At 40.0% G+C, this 15,913-nt stretch overlaps 2 protein-coding genes across 2 annotated transcripts; one reads left to right on the forward strand and one right to left on the reverse strand.

Moving 5' to 3' along the window:
* Positions 1–3,510: 3,510 nt before the first annotated feature.
* On the forward strand, positions 3,511–8,419 carry LOC103714690 (triacylglycerol lipase SDP1). The gene is made up of 4 exons (XM_026807508.2): positions 3,511–4,853; positions 5,459–6,325; positions 6,753–6,896; positions 7,016–8,419. The coding sequence occupies exons 1-4, from the start codon at positions 4,302–4,304 to the stop codon at positions 8,012–8,014; spliced, it is 2,562 nt and encodes an 853-aa protein (XP_026663309.2). The 5' UTR covers positions 3,511–4,301; the 3' UTR covers positions 8,015–8,419.
* Positions 8,420–14,413: 5,994 nt separating this feature from the next.
* LOC103714666 (calmodulin-like) lies at positions 14,414–15,673 on the reverse strand. Its single transcript, XM_008802001.4, has one exon. The coding sequence runs from the start codon at positions 15,318–15,320 to the stop codon at positions 14,637–14,639; it is 684 nt and encodes a 227-aa protein (XP_008800223.1). The 5' UTR covers positions 15,321–15,673; the 3' UTR covers positions 14,414–14,636.
* Between the last annotated feature and the right edge of the window lie 240 nt (positions 15,674–15,913).

The raw sequence follows: 15,913 nt of genomic DNA on the forward strand, positions 1-15,913 counted from the left end.
GAGCAGCTGCAATCCAACACCCCTGGAATTGTATCCTCTCCTAATAGAAATGATACTAAGCCGGTACCCATCAGGCGGTGCAGCAGATATGCATATCGATCACAACATATTCTGACATTAGATGCAAAGCCTCTCTCTCTCTCTCATCACCTAACATCGAAGGATTCGCCATCTCTCTCTCTCTCTGCCCTCATAGATCCCCAAGGGTATCTGGTTAAAGGTCTCTCTCTCTTTTCTCGATTCCGTGCAAGAGATTCCGGTGATTCCGAGGAGGTTCCTAAAGGTTGCGGGTGTCGGAGTACTCCTAACTGGTGCAATGTGTTCAGGATTAGTTGAAGGGCTCAAGGGTGTTATCATTATCCATGATGGAGGGGTTGATGTTAGTTAGGTCGGTCTTGAGTTCCATACAAGTTTACCTTATGTCCAATACTGTTATTCCGAAGACTGTTCTGATTGAGATGAGTGGCTCCTTCAGAACTTCCTTAGGGACTCGCATGGAGGCGGCCATGGGGTTCATCTGTTGGCTTGTGAGAGGGTTTGCGTGTCGATCTGTGAGGGAGGACTGAGGGTGCAATCCCTTCTGAAGAGGAGAGAGGCGTTGATTGCTCGTTAGGTGGTGAAGCTTATCCTTGAGCTCCAGGGGTTTTGGAGTTAGGTGATGACGGCTGCGTATGGTCGGGTGCAGATCGATGGAGCAGCTCCGAGTAGCCGGAGGTGCTCCTATATGTGGCGGGAAATTTGTAGGTATGTGCCCACTGCTTTCGCAAACTCTAAATGGCTAATCGGCGATGAGCAAAGTATGGATGTGGTGGCGGACCCCTAGGTGGACTCTCTTTCTATGAGACTTTGGCCGACTATGGTCAACGTCGAGGCTGCGAACGGACTCCGGATTTGTGATCTACTTTGACCGAAGTGGGCAGAGTGGGATGCTGGCAAAATCGGTCAGTTGTTTATAGAGCATCTCGCAAAGCGGATCCGGTCGATTCTGGTCCCAAGGTGTGCCGGCCCGGATGTGAGGGTTTGAAGCACGTTCTAGAAAGCCAGTGTTAAGGTGGGAGACGTCTTCCGCGCCCTCCAGAGGGAGCACAAGCCGGTGCTGGACTGCGTTTGGATCTGGAGATTTGGTCTTCACCTGAGGGTGGCATTATTTTTGTGGAAAGTAGCATAGGAGCAATTGCCGACGAGATTGGTGTTGAGTAGAAGAGGGTTGGGCATCTAACCCCAGTGCCCGGACTGCCAGGTGGATGAGTCCGTGGACCATGCCCTGTTTCAATGCGAGCGAGCTAGGGGGTCTAGAGGCTTGTTGAGATCCCGCGGAACATCAGGAGCCATCTGGGTCCCTTTATGCTGGTGATTTGCCAATGGACTGACGCCCCCCAGACGCAGCAGTTGGCCGTTGAGGTGACCTACACTACTTACTAGATTGGGCTGGCTAGGAATGCCCAGACCTTTGGCGAGAGTGGCATTTCTTCGAGGTTTGTCGTGGAACCTGCCCAAGTACATGTGGCTGAGATTACTAATGCAAACATGTCGTATGGACCTTTGACAGCTCGGAGCACCTGAGGCTCTTCCTTTGAGAGCCCTCACCCTCAAGTTTTCTCAAGGTTAACTTTGATGGATGCGTGCTTGATGGTGGCAGGTGGAGGGTGTTGGCTTTGTCATCAGAGGTCCGGACTCTAGGGTGGTCATTATTAGAGGTTACCAGATTTTCGACGCCTTAGTTCCCATAGCAAAGTTGAGGGTAACGTGGGCCGGTCTAGGCTATGCTCAGCGAGTGCTGCGGACTAGCTCAATCTTACTTGAGGGTGGCTCGGCCATTGTGATTGAATGGATTTAGGGTGGCATCGGCAGTGGTGGCAAGGGCCACCCCTTGCTTGTGAGATATTTGGGCCATGATGCGCGGCAATATGGCCTTCCATGCTAATTATGTGTTCAGAGAGGCAAACGAGGCTGTAGACTGGATAGCTTTGTATGTGACCAGTCACTCCGGGAGCACCTTGTGTGTTGGAGAAGGAGAGTTGCTTAGAGCGCTCCAAAACTTATTGTTTTCTAATCTTTTTAGATGTATTCGTATTAGAATTATATAAATCTTCTGTTTCAGCAAAAAAAATAAATAACAATTTTAAAAATAAAAATTTATTAGTAATAAATAATTAAATGATTTTTTTTAGATTGCAACATCACAATAAATTACAGAAATTGATGGGAGCAGCTGCAATCCAACACACCTAGAAATTGGATCCTCTCCTAATAGAAATGACATTAAAGCCCTGTTTGGGGGAGCTTTTAGAGGGCCAAAAAGCACTTTCTAGCCCTTCAAAAGTACTTTTAGATAAAAAATGGTGTTTGGTAAAATTTTCGGAAAGCTGTTTCAGCTTTTGCGGAAAACTGAAAACAGCTTTTGGGGAGAAGCTCCAATTTGGAGCTTTCCGAAAATGCTGTTTTTAGCTTTGTCGGGAAGCTATTTTTTGGACCGAAATACCCCCATTTAAATCTCACTTTTTTCCCCCCAAAACCCCCATCCCATCTCTTCCTCTCTCACCCATTCCCTCTCTCTCCCTCTCTATCTTCTTCTTCCTCTCAACGCCGCCGCCTCTCCTGATTATTCCTCTTCTTTTTTTTTTGTTTTGGGAGCTTATGACTGCCCACAGTGGCAGCCACCATGTTGGCCACCACCCATGACCGGCGACCCCTCTATATTTCAATGAAATAAAATAATAGATAAATAAATAACTAAATAAAATAAATAAAATAAATAATGAGTGAGTGGCAAATAACCTGATCTAAATAAATAAATAAAAATAGTACTAATTATTTAACCAATTTTATCACCTAGCTAGAAAATTATATAGGGAGATAAATGGTCATTGGAAGGATGAAAAATTAATTTACACTAATAATTATAATATTTTTATATATTTATTATTATATTATACTATAAATATAATATTATATTACATTATATCATAATACATTGATATGTTATGTTAACTAATTTAATATTATATTAAATTATTATTCTATAATATATAATATTATAGTACTATATTATAATAATATTATATTACATTACATTAATATTATATTATATGCATTAATACATATTATATTTTATTATGCTCTGTTGTATAATACTGGTAATGTTCTTTATGATCATTTTGTCACATAAAAATACTTTCTCAGTTTATTTACCAAACATATGTTAAAATGCCACAGCACTTTAGAAATATAGTTACCGAAACAACTTTTTATAAACGCTCTGCTTCAGACAGCTCTACTTCCAACAGCTCTACTTTCAAAAGCTCTACTACCAGCAGCTCTTCCAAACAGGGCCTAAAACGGTACCCATCAAGCGGTGCTGCAGATATGTATACCGATCATAATGTATTCTGACCTAAAAACATTTTGGACTGGTTGTGTCTGACTCACCAAACCTGCCAAAAAAGCCATCACAACTAAAATCTAATATCCAATCCAAGTATCCCACCATGCGACTCATCCAACTTATCCTGTTCCTCATCTTTCCTATTATTAGAATTTCACATCTCCTGTTCCCCTCTTCCTTGAACAGCGGTTCTCCCCCATTTTCCCGTTCACGTCTTGACAAGAAAGCGGTCTCCTTCTCTTGCTACATTTTCTTCAGCTCAGCGAAGTCGTTGGGTTGCGCGATCTTTAGCTTCCTCCAGCGATCTTCGGGAACTTCTTCCATTAGACGCAAAGCCTCTCTCTCTCTCTCTCGTCACCTAACATCGAAGGATTCGCCATCTCTTATGCCCTCTCTCTCTCTCTCTCTCTCTCTCTCTCTCTCTCTTTCCATGTGAATCGATATTTCGGATGGGTGTCGCTTTCACCAAGCCTGTTTTCTCCTCTCTTCAATGCAGTGCCCTCATAAATCCCGACGGATGTTTTGGTTAAAGGTCCCTCTCTCTTTTGTCGATTCCGTGCAAGAGATTACGGTGACATCTCTCTCTTTCGTCAGCGACCCTTTTTTCCCCTTCCTTCGGTTTTCCGAACTCTATCGGGTGTTGCTTCAATCGCCCTCCTATTGGGCTTCGTTGAAAACTGTGTGTTTTCCCCCTTCTTTTTGACCCGCAACCTTCCTTGGTTCTCCTTGGGGATAAAGGTCCCTCTTTCCGAAGCAGCCGCACCCTCTTGGATCCATTTTTGCAGGAAAGCTGAGATTTTGCTGCGGCGTTCCAAGTATATGTGAATTGGCCTAGAAAGGTCCGATTTTTCCAAGTTTATGCCGAAAAGTTCTGATTTCTTTTCGATTTCTGGTTAGTATCCGGGAGGGGGGGGGGATGGATATCAGCAATGAAGCCAATGTTGATCCGTTCTCGATCGGCCCCTCGACGGTCATCGGCCGCACGATCGCATTCCGGATCCTGTTCTGCCGCACGATGTTGGATCTCCGGCGGCGGATTGCGCGGGCCCTCCGGGTCTTTCTCGGCAGGGTAAGGAATGGCGTAGTTCCGGTGGTGTCCTGGTTTCACCCCAGGAACACCCGGGGTATCCTGGTGGTTGTCACCCTCATTGCCTTCCTCTTGAGGCAGTTTACCAATGTGCGGCCGCGGTCGGAGTCGGCCTACCGCCGCAAGTTCTGGCACAACATGATGAGGAGTGCCTTGACCTACGAGGAATGGGCCCATGCAGCCAAGATGCTCGATAAGGAGACGCCGAAGATAAATGAGTCCGAACATTATGATGAGGAGTTGGTGAGGAACAAGCTCCAGGAGCTTCGGCGCCGCAGGGAGGAAGGATCATTGAGGGACATAGTTTTCTATATGCGTGCTGATCTGGTGAGGAATTTGGGTAATATGTGTAATCCCCAGCTCCACAAGGGGAGGCTTCAGGTAATAACTTCTTTTGCTTGCAATTTGTTAGTTTTGCTGATTAGTCCTACTTTTATGCTCTGGTTGTTTCTCGCGTAACATGTGTGACTTTGATAATCTGTCCTGCTTATGTTTGCATGCTTTGCTGTTTATATTTCTGTCTTATATCCTCACAACCATATTCTTGATACGATTATTGCAAATCTGACTTAAGGATTATTTGCCTCGGATAGAAGTTAATAATTTAGAAAGAATTATCAAAATTCAGTGAAACATTGAGGCTGGGAAAAGGAAAAGAAAGAACCAAGATATAGCTATATTAACATAAATAAAAGCATCAAATTTCAACAAACTCTAAAGAAGGTGTCTATCATTTTGGGAAATAATCACAAGGCAGCCATGAGTTGTTTAAGCAGGCAGCGAGATATCCAAACCGACTGAACTTATCCTTTTGTTATGTGGAGAGAAGACTAGGAAGAGCTAGTATGGAAAAGAAAGCGAACAAATGTATTTTCTTCTTTTATTATTTGGGAGAAACAATCATCGCCAGCTTTCTTGTAAATGTACTTGTGTGGTTCACCATGAAAACTGGATTAAGAAGAAACACAAATTTGTGTGTGATGCAGGTGCCCAAACTCATAAAGGAATACATTGATGAGGTCTCTACCCAACTGAAAATGGTCTGCAATTCAGAATCTGAGGAGTTGCTATTGGAAGAGAAGCTTGCATTCATGCAAGAAACAAGGCATGCCTTTGGCAGGACAGCACTGCTCTTAAGTGGTGGTGCATCACTGGGAGCATTCCATGTGGGTGTGGTAAAAGCATTAGTAGAGAACAGGCTTCTGCCACGGATAATTGCTGGGTCCAGTGTAGGCTCCATCATGTGTGCAATTGTTGCTACTCGAACATGGCCTGAAATTGAGAGCTTCTTTGAGAGTTCTTGGCGTTCCTTGCAGTTCTTTGATAATATGGGTGGAATCTTGGCTGTCGTTAAGAGGGTTACAACTTATGGTGCAGTCCATGAGATTGGGCAGTTGCAGAAGATGTTGAGGCACCTCACAAGCAATTTAACATTTCAAGAGGCTTATGATATGACTGGTCGAGTTCTGAATATAACAGTTTGCTCTCCTAGAAAGCATGAGCCACCAAGATGCCTCAACTACTTGACATCACCGAATGTTGTTATATGGAGTGCTGTTACTGCTTCTTGTGCATTTCCTGGCCTCTTTGAGGCTCAAGAGTTGATGGCAAAGGATAGATTTGGAGATATTATTCCCTTCCATGCACCCTTTTTTGAGGAACTGGAGAAGGTTTCAGGAACTTCATCCCGCCGATGGAGAGATGGGAGTTTGGAGAGTGATTTGCCGATTATGCAGTTGAAGGAGTTGTTTAATGTGAACCATTTCATTGTCAGCCAAGCTAATCCTCACATTGCTCCCCTGCTAAGACTGAAGGAACTTGTGAGAGCTTATGGAGGCAATTTTGCTGCCAAGGTAGTTTTTCATGCACTTAAAGCTGTTTTCATCTTTCCTTGTGTTAAATCATTCTTGGATGCTACATTTTAGGAGTCTTACCATGTGGCAGATTTTTTTTTTTCTTTCAGTACTCTGTCATACAGTGTTCCATAATTTTGAAACCTCTCGAATGAGTTAGACCTGCCTCTAAGGATGATGACCACATGCAAGTACAAAAGTTTCAAAGATATAAGATTTTGATAATTCTATGTTCCAAAAAATATGTTGTATGTTCTAAACAATCATTTGTTTATATTGTTCCTAGGTCTCTATGCTTGAATCCATTTATGTCGTAACTTCTGGATGGAGTCTTTTTCTTTTATCTAGTTCAGTAATTGTGATATGGTTATTGTTATCAAATAGTTTGCTCATCATCAACATCTTCTTTTTTCTGTGTTTGAAATAGCTTGCTCATCTTGTTGAGATGGAGGTGAAACATAGATGCAATCAAATTCTCGAACTTGGCTTTCCATTGGGAGGCATTGCTAAACTGTTTGCTCAAGAGTGGGAAGGGGATGTAACGGTTGTAATGCCTGCTACTCTTGCTCAGGTATCTGATACTCATTCTTTCTTTCTTCATATTTGTCCATTATGGACTGCTATTCACATTTGGGTTTTTTATATGTTGGATTGATTTGCTGCTCCTTTTCTTTACTGTTCTACTATTAGTATTCAAAGATTATACAAAACCCATCATATGTGGAGCTTCAAAAGGCTGCCAATCAAGGACGGAGATGTACTTGGGAGAAGCTGTCTGCAATGAAGGCAAACTGTGCTATTGAACTTGTTTTAGATGAATGTGTTGCCCTTCTTAATCACATGCGAAGGCTAAAGAGGAGTGCTATGAGGGCTGCTGCTTCCCATGGGCTCACAAGCACAGTCAAGATCAGTCCATCTAGAAGGATCCCTTCATGGAATCGGATCTCAAGAGAGGACTCAGTGGGCTCCACCGAAGAAGATGCATTTGCAGATGCCCTTGCTTCAATCCATCAAGGGTCTGGTCATGTGGGGAGCTCGTCAAACAGGAATATGCATAGTCAGCGAAGCTTGCATGATGGAAGCGATAGTGAATCGGAGAGCGCAGAACTTAATTCTTGGACAAGGTCTGGCGGTCCTCTTATGAGGACAGCTTCTGCCGACACATTTATTAAGTTTGTTCAGAACCTTGATTTTGAGTCTGAGCCAAACAGGAATTGGTCCACAGAAGATAAAACTGAACATTTAGCTACACAATCCAACTCTCCATTGGTTCAAATGGAAGGTAGGAACCCATGTTCTAACAACTTTAGTGTACAAACTTCTGATATAAATTCAGAGAATACAGATACCAATACACATGAGCTTGGTAATAGAATCGCAACAACTGCTTCTAGTAGCATTATGGTTTCCGAAGGTGACTTGTTGCAGCCCGAAACGATTCATAATGGAATTGTGTTTAACATAGTGAGAAAAGAAGCTCGTAATTTGGGGAACATGAATAGTGACTTTGAGCAACATCAAGGCTCTTCGCCAGATGCAGTTGTAGAGAGTGTACATATTGAAAGTTGCACTGCCAGCACAGCTTCTGAATGTGAGGATAATGAAGCCAATTCGAGCTGCATTGATGAAACAGTGCTACATTGTGATGAACCCGGAAGTATTGATAGCAATAAGATGATTGAAAAATGAGATCAATATCCTTTTGAGGGGTCAAGTTGAACCACATGGGTAAATGCAGGGCTGGCATCCATTTTACATCTGCCCAGTTATTTTCGGTGGCAGTATTTCCATCTATGAGAGGGTTATGTGCCAGCCTATCATCTCATGGCCTCTCACTGGTAGTTAATTTGAAAGGAAGGCCAATCTGCAACAATTTCCTTGGCATTGTAAAGTCATTTCTTCTGAATTTTCCATGTACAGAGAATAGAACACATCATTATTTAGCACTATTGATGGTGTTTTGTCAGTCAAATGCATCATAGCCTGCAAATGATGTGACTCGAGCATTTTTCAATAAGAAGATATCAAAGAACCTTGCTTTTATCACTTGTTGATGCAACCTATAAACTTGGCTTGCATATCATACTTTCATAACTGCGCCTTTCTTCATCCATCAACAGCATTAACGATTTTTATATGTTGCAATCATCTATGCTTATTTTGCTGAATTTCATGCAATCTAACTCTTCTTAGGAAGCTATGTTATGCTAAAGTCAAATGTATAATCGTATGTCAAGCTACATCAACAAAGTGTGATTTTGTCTTTATGGAGCAGTATGTTGCCTTATTAGATGTTATGAAGCACCCATTTCATTAGAGATCACGGTTGTTTGATCTTGAAGCCTTTGTTTTCCATTGTAGGAGTTTACCTGAACTGCAGTGATCATAACCATTATCTATATGACCGCAAAACTAGAGCTACTCTGCCTTACATCTACTTGTTATGCATGGCAAGTTAGCATTAATTGTGTAAGCTCATGGCTGAAGGATGGATGAAGCTGCATCTGGGCAACCCTAGAAAGGTTTTCAAAAGAATTAGAAAAACAAAGAAACATCGTGATAAAAACTGATCTGGGCATCTATCTTTATTACTCCTGTAACACCACCATCGCCCTTTCCTTCTCTTCATCTTCTCTCTTTATCTCTTCGGTTCTCACTTTTTTTTTCTCTCTTCCAAAGATGTGCAAGCTTTATTTCGGCATAAGTGCAGAGCAGGAACAGTAGACTTGCGGTGGATGTCTTTCCTCCAATTGAACTGTAAGATGTCATTCTTTCCTTATCCCTTAGTCTTTATCATTTTCCTTGTCTTCCATTACAATGCATGCTATCTCAGGCTGTGTAAATCTGTAATATAGCAATAGCACTGACAATTGTATGATCTTTATGTATTTGTCATCGACAACACATGTAATGACTCCTTTTAGAGGCATAAATTTCTGGGTTCTTCTGTAGTTGTGAGACAGTTTTACTCCTTTTAAAGTAGTAAAAAATTCTTATGAAATTACATAATAATTTGAAGGATGCTAATATTTTGGATTTCGGTGGCATAATCTACTTGCAGCATAAGACTAGAACATGAACTATTACTTGAAATTCCAGAACGAAACTTACTCACTTTGTGACCCAAGCCAAGTTTTTGTTAGAAGCGTAAAGATACTCCTAGATTTCAAGAATTGATTCTTTTCAAAAAACATTTCAAAAATCTAACTTCTTTAATTAAATTCTGTGATAATCTCATGATAAGCCAAAAAAGAGAAACAGCTCATGTAATAGTAAGAATTTCGAACATATACTTTATGTGGCAAATAACATACCAATTTCCTTCTACATCTGCATATGTTTATTGGTAACTAATCGCGGAAAAATTTGACATCGAGGAAAAATTCGATATTCATTTACCACTCTCAGTTAATCAATGGATGGGTTGGATTAACCAAGTCTGTTTAAATCATAACATTTAATCAACTCAGCTTAAAATTTCATCAAAATTACTTTCATCAAAGTTTTGTCAAAATTTCTTTGTAGTGTTCCTGCCTTTGAAATGTAGATCTTATAAATTCCCACTGTCAGTGACCACCATTGTCTCATAAAACTTCTTTATTGGAAAACTGTCTGGAATTATTTGTTTGCATGGGAAGGGGGGGGGGGGGGGGGGGGGAAGGCTGCATGGTAGTTGTGAAAATCTACATATTAAATTTACAAAATACTGGAAAAAACAAACCAGCAAGAGAATTTTTTTTTGTCAGAACACTACAAAGAGAGAGGGAAAGAAAGCGGAGTCACACTTTCCAGATAAACTTCGCATCAAATTGCCCAATAGAATTCCAAAAATTGACACAGAAAAAGAAGCCCAAACTAATTTAGCCCCTAGAGACATTTAAAAGCAGTTACTTTCCCAAAAGAAAAGGAAGAAAAAAATAAAAAAACCCTTGCCCCTCCATTCATGTGGAAGAAAAGAATGGCACCAGGAAAATATTCCCCAGTTATTTATTAGCAAGCTTATTAAGCAATAACCACCAGAAAGGAGATTACAAGCACAAATAGCTGCACTAAAGTTCATAGGAAATAAGAACAAAACAAAGAAAACGAACAAAAGTTAAAACAAGAGTTATTTTCTTAAATCATCTGATTTTTTGATCTCTCCATCGTCAGGCTGAAAGCCTGAAAGGGAAAAACTTGACCCTAAGAAGATTGCTAGCTAATCTCAAAATTCACCTATGATCTTAGAAAAATATGCTAATTTTGTGCTTTGCGCCGGTAGTTTGGAGCCATGGCTTTAGCAGCTAGCTAGGGCTGAAAATGGATCAAATGTGAATTTGGACGTTGATGACATTCATATTCACATAATCACATTTCCACTACTAGTTGCAATATAGGAATATGGATATCCATATCATTTGAGAATGGGAATTGTGAAAATTCATATCTAACCATCAGTCAGAAAATAGGAATACCGTGATAGAACATCATTTCAATTTTTTCTATATTTAATTCTATAGAATACTCTCCCTCGACTTCCATTCATGTCATGCAACACTGTCATCCGACCACGTCCTTCTTCACTCTTCGCTTTACCGAACTGCTTTTTTTTGTTTGTCATTTAAGTGCATTCTTGTTAACAACTCGATGTTTAAATTGATCTCCGATGTTGGTTATGGTTGAGGCTACACTACTGGTGCAAAGCACAAAATTAGCATATTTTTCTAAGGTCATAGGTCAATTTTGAGATTGGCTAGCAATCTTCTTAGATTGACATTTTTCTTTTGCAGCCGGATGATGGAGAGATCAAAAAATCAGATGTTTTAAGAAAACAAGATCAATTATCCTTATTTTGCACGGATCTAAGTTTTTAAAGATGAAAAAGCCTCTCTCTTTGTGGAAAGATTGAGAGGCCTATCATAGGATAGAAGCTGCTATCTTTGCAAGAATCCTTAGAATAGTATTTGTCTTCTAAAACTGCAGCGGCGGCGGCCAACTTGACCAAGTCATCAATGTTTAACATAAGAAAATGGGTTTCCAATATGATTTTCAATAGCTTGGAAATATCAGGATCAGGGATCAACTATTTTCCAAATATCCTTCCTTTCACTTCTCCAATGAGAAACTCGACAATGAAATCTGTGATGAAATAATCAGTGGATAATAGCTTTTGACTTCCAAAAGAACCTTAATATGATAGATGCTGAAATATAGGGATTAAGAAGAGAATACCTTCTATGGTAAACAAAGATAATTTTATTTAGTATCATGATTGGATAGAACAAATAAAGGAACTGATAAGATGCCTCGGCTATGCTGAGCCCATCTTGTTGTTACCATTGTTACAAGAGATTACTTCCTGCACTAACCGAACACGATAATTTTTCTTGGTGAAACTAGTTAAAACTATATATTGTGAATGTAATTAATAGTGGGAGAATCACCTATCGAAGTTTCTCATGTTGGACAGCTGAGAAACATCTCTTTAAAGTTTGAGGACAGAACATAACTCACAACAGAAATATGGGTGCAAATGGTAAACTATAAATATGCATAGTGTGACATATGTGGTTATACTATTTTTCTTGTTTACTTTATCTCTACAACTAACACTTAATTGAAAGTATAGTATGTAGCTTAGTCTTCACCATTAGGGATGACCAACACATTCAGAAAATTAATTATAGAAGGTATGCCTTAAAGTTCTCATTTGGTAGGAGAATAAAGAAATGAAAGTAAGTATCATAAACCATGTCAAATGGCTTATTTACTCTAGAAGAATTTAATAAAATGATGGAGGTGGATAATTTAAATAGAAGAAAGAACTTTGCACATGATTCCATTATGAGGTGCACATGATCTTCTAGAGGCAAGAGCCATCTTACAAATTTAACTATGATACTTGTTATGACCCCCAAAAAAAAGAAGATATTACTCCAAAGCAGCATTTGGTTTAGGAAACAAATAATGGATAAGGCTTGGAATAAGTCTTGTATCTATTAAAGTAATTTTCTAAAAATAGAAATAAGTTAAAAATAGTTATGCTAGTCGAACTTACTTACATTTCGTATAACTATTTTCAAGTAGAAGCTGTCATATACTATTCTTGGCTTAAAGTTATTTTTTTGTTCTTATCTCCTTTTTCGATGCACAAAATTATTTGTAGCCGAAAGTTAATTCCCAAATCATAGCCAAACATAAATAGAACTAACTTGCAGCATCTCTGTTCTAAGAGACGTAGCTGTCTCTACGCTTCTCTCTTGCCAAACTTCAAAGGGTTCACATGAACCATGGTAATGTTGGTTGCTTGGCAACTTAGGAAAAGTGTTTTGACCCTCTTGAGTTCACAATTTCACATCAAGTTCATGCACATATATACTTAGAAGAGCACTAGTAGGTGACCAGGTAAGCTGTATATTTGAATCCTCATTTTACTTATCACATGCATGTGGGGAAGGCTAAGGCTATATATCTTATCTTGCAAACATGTGCCTTGCATCTAGGAACCATTTGGAGTATCTTTTATTTAATCCATTGCTTTCTTGCTTGGTCTTTGTGTTCAAGTGTTGACTGTTGCCTTTGAAGGAATCTTTATTTTGACACAGAGATCCCCTATGGTTTATAGTTTACATTGCAGGGTGCTATAAAGCTCTCAATGGCTGCCATCGAGAGATAAATAGTTGTCAAACAAATCAGCTTTATATATCATACATGGCGCATCTTTGTTACCAGCAATTCATCTTCCGATGATGGCTATTAAGTGCTGTATGGTTATTTGCAATACAAACTACGCATCGTAAGCATTTTGGGTTTATATTAGAAGAACAAATTTGAAGAACTTTTTGTCGTCATTTTGGCCCCAACTTATGTGTGATATCTTGTTTTTATAAATTTAGTATTTTAAAATTATTATATTTGTATTTTTAATACAAAAGGATACATAATGTATTTTAACCCCAATAGTTCAGCAAATTTTTGAGTATCTGCTACAGTACTTGTTTGAGTATATGCTAGAATATAATCTCATTACATTTTAATAGATTATTTTTTCCAAATTCCAGTACAGTGATCTCACCGCTAGAATTTAAACTCCAAGGGCAACTCTTTAGAAAAGAGGTGCTAACCATGGATACTAGGTCTTGTTGGCAATAGATCAAGATTTTTAGACACATTTTTTTTTTATTTAAAGAATGTTAAAAATTTTAAGAGAGAAATATTTGAGCCACTTCATATTAAAAACTCAGCATAACTCGTCCAGCAATCAAATATGATTAAAGGATGCAACTTGTTGCTTAGGCTCATTGGCACGAATCCTCTACGAAACACACTTACTTCTTCAAATGATGAATGAACTTATTTATTGACATCGATATTTGGGGTTTATTTGAGCTTAATCTATGTAGGGGTAGATTATCAAGTCAAGCTTATTGATACATGTTAAAGGATACAATACTCATTTGACCACCTCCATATTCTTTTCTAACTCTCCACCATCATGTAAAGTGTTCATCACTTATCTCACAGCATTTTTTTTTTTTTTTCGCATTATACCAAATACTAGGAAATTATTGATTTAATGTTTGATTGCTTTGGCTAGTGGCCCATCAAACATTTCAAGTTCTAAAAATGAATTAAAATATATTATAATGAAAATTTCAGGCATGTCATGTAACTAAAATCAAAAGAAATGATAGGATTCTCATATGCTAATCAAGTTGAATATTAACATAAAAAGAAATTAAAAAAAATGTCACCAATTACTTGTTTTGATGGTATTATCTCTTACCTAAGGAGAAGAGATTGGAGGGTTAAATTTGGTTGATTGAGATGGATAGGGAAGATTAACCTCTCTTTGCCTTAAAAAAAAAAGTTAATGTACATACATACATACATACATACATACATATATATATATACACATATATATATATACATACACACATATACACATATACATATATATACATATATATACATATATATACATATATATACATATATATATACATATATACATATATATATATATATATATATATACATATATATATATATATATATATATATATATATATATAAGTATTAAAGTCATGTCACGTACAAAGAACATTCTAGAACAAAAGATATTTGTATTAATACCCATAAAAGATGACATGATGGATTGATGGTTGATAAGGTAATTACAAATTTAGTACTTGTTTCTTTTCCTCTTGAAGAACCAAAAACCAAAAAGATCATCCATCAGCACCGTCCATTCTTTGCTTGACTTCATCTGGTCATGACACGATTCCTTTATGTTTGATTTCATCCGGTCGTGACACGATCTATTCATTCATCTCTTGCCGTCCATCATGCGGACGAAGTCTTCGAAGCAGACGAATCCATCGCCGTCGGTATCGACCCCACCGATCATACGTCGGCAATCCTCCAGCGTACAACCGTCGTCCCCCAGCATCACGAAAACTCGCTGCAGCTCCTCCGCCGAGATCTTCCCGTCGCCGTCGTCGTCAAAGACGGCGAAGACCTCCCGGAGCTCGGCCCCCGCCGGCGGCCCGAAGGCTGACCCGATCGCCCCGAACTCCTCCAAGCTGATGCACCCGTCGCCGTCGCGGTCCACCTCCGCCACCATCGACGCAACCTCCTCCTCCGTGGGCGGATCCGCGCCGCCGAGCCTGCGGAGGACGGCCTCGAGCTCCTGCCGCGTGATCTTGCCGTCGCCGTCGCAGTCGAAAACGGCGAAGAGCTCGGAGACAGAGGAGGAGGAGGAGGCGGGTAAGAAGAGCCAGAGGTCGTTGGATCCGGCGGCGGAGGGTGGTTTCTCAGCCGGGCGGAGACCGGGGGAGGCAGGGAGGACGGAGCGAGGGGTGGAGTGGAGGCCGGAGGAGATGAAGCCGTCGGGGGAGGAGGAAGTGGCGGTGGAGGCGAAGGAGGCATCGCTGCCAGAGATCGAACGGCTCTCCTTCTTCTTCGAAGACTTCTTGGAGGAGCCGAAGAAGGCTCCCATGGAGATCTTCATGGCTTCTTCGATTTGGGGAGGGAGGTAGAGAGAGATAGAGAGAGTAGTTCAGGGGAAACTTCGTGGTTGGGACGGGGGGATTAAAAAGGGAGAGCGATGGGCTGGTGGTGGGGAAGGGAAGTGAGCTTCGAGGAAGCTTCGTGGGAAGATTTTCGGCGCAATTTTTTTCCACCCACCAATCCTTGTCATTGATTTTTATTTGCTTTGCTTTTCGGAGATGCTGGATCACGAGTCAGAATAGTATTTGATATCGGGGGTTGCATCTTTCGCGCCAAAGAAGGGAATCCGCCGTTGATCACCCACTGCGGAGATCTGAAAGCGTTCTCAACTCCGCCAATCATCCGCCTGCGCAGATCTCAAAATGATTATATGGTAATTTCAGGCCGTATCTTTGGGCCTAAGCTTTAATTTTTTGTCTAGGTCCAGCCTAATCTTGAAATACCAGGCTCGATATTGATATATTCATCAACGTATAGTATAAAATTTTATTATTATAATATATAATTAGCTAATATAATTAATATATAAAAATATATTTTTTAAATATATATAATTATTTTAGGCCAGGTTGAGTTGAGCGGTGCATAGAAAGA

This window comes from Phoenix dactylifera, chromosome 13 (assembly GCF_009389715.1).
Source record: "Phoenix dactylifera cultivar Barhee BC4 chromosome 13, palm_55x_up_171113_PBpolish2nd_filt_p, whole genome shotgun sequence".
Lineage (NCBI taxonomy): Eukaryota > Viridiplantae > Streptophyta > Magnoliopsida > Arecales > Arecaceae > Phoenix > Phoenix dactylifera.

Excerpts from the sequence above, each read along its gene's own strand:
- LOC103714690 (XM_026807508.2), top strand. The coding sequence starts at position 4,302 with ATGGATATCAGCAATGAAGCCAATGTTGATCCGTTCTCGATCGGCCCC. Across the intron at positions 4,854-5,458 it reads TCCACAAGGGGAGGCTTCAG|GTGCCCAAACTCATAAAGGA; the intron begins GTAATAACTTCT and ends TGTGTGATGCAG. Across the intron at positions 6,897-7,015 it reads TGCCTGCTACTCTTGCTCAG|TATTCAAAGATTATACAAAA; the intron begins GTATCTGATACT and ends TTCTACTATTAG.
- LOC103714666 (XM_008802001.4), bottom strand. The coding sequence starts at position 15,320 with ATGAAGATCTCCATGGGAGCCTTCTTCGGCTCCTCCAAGAAGTCTTCG.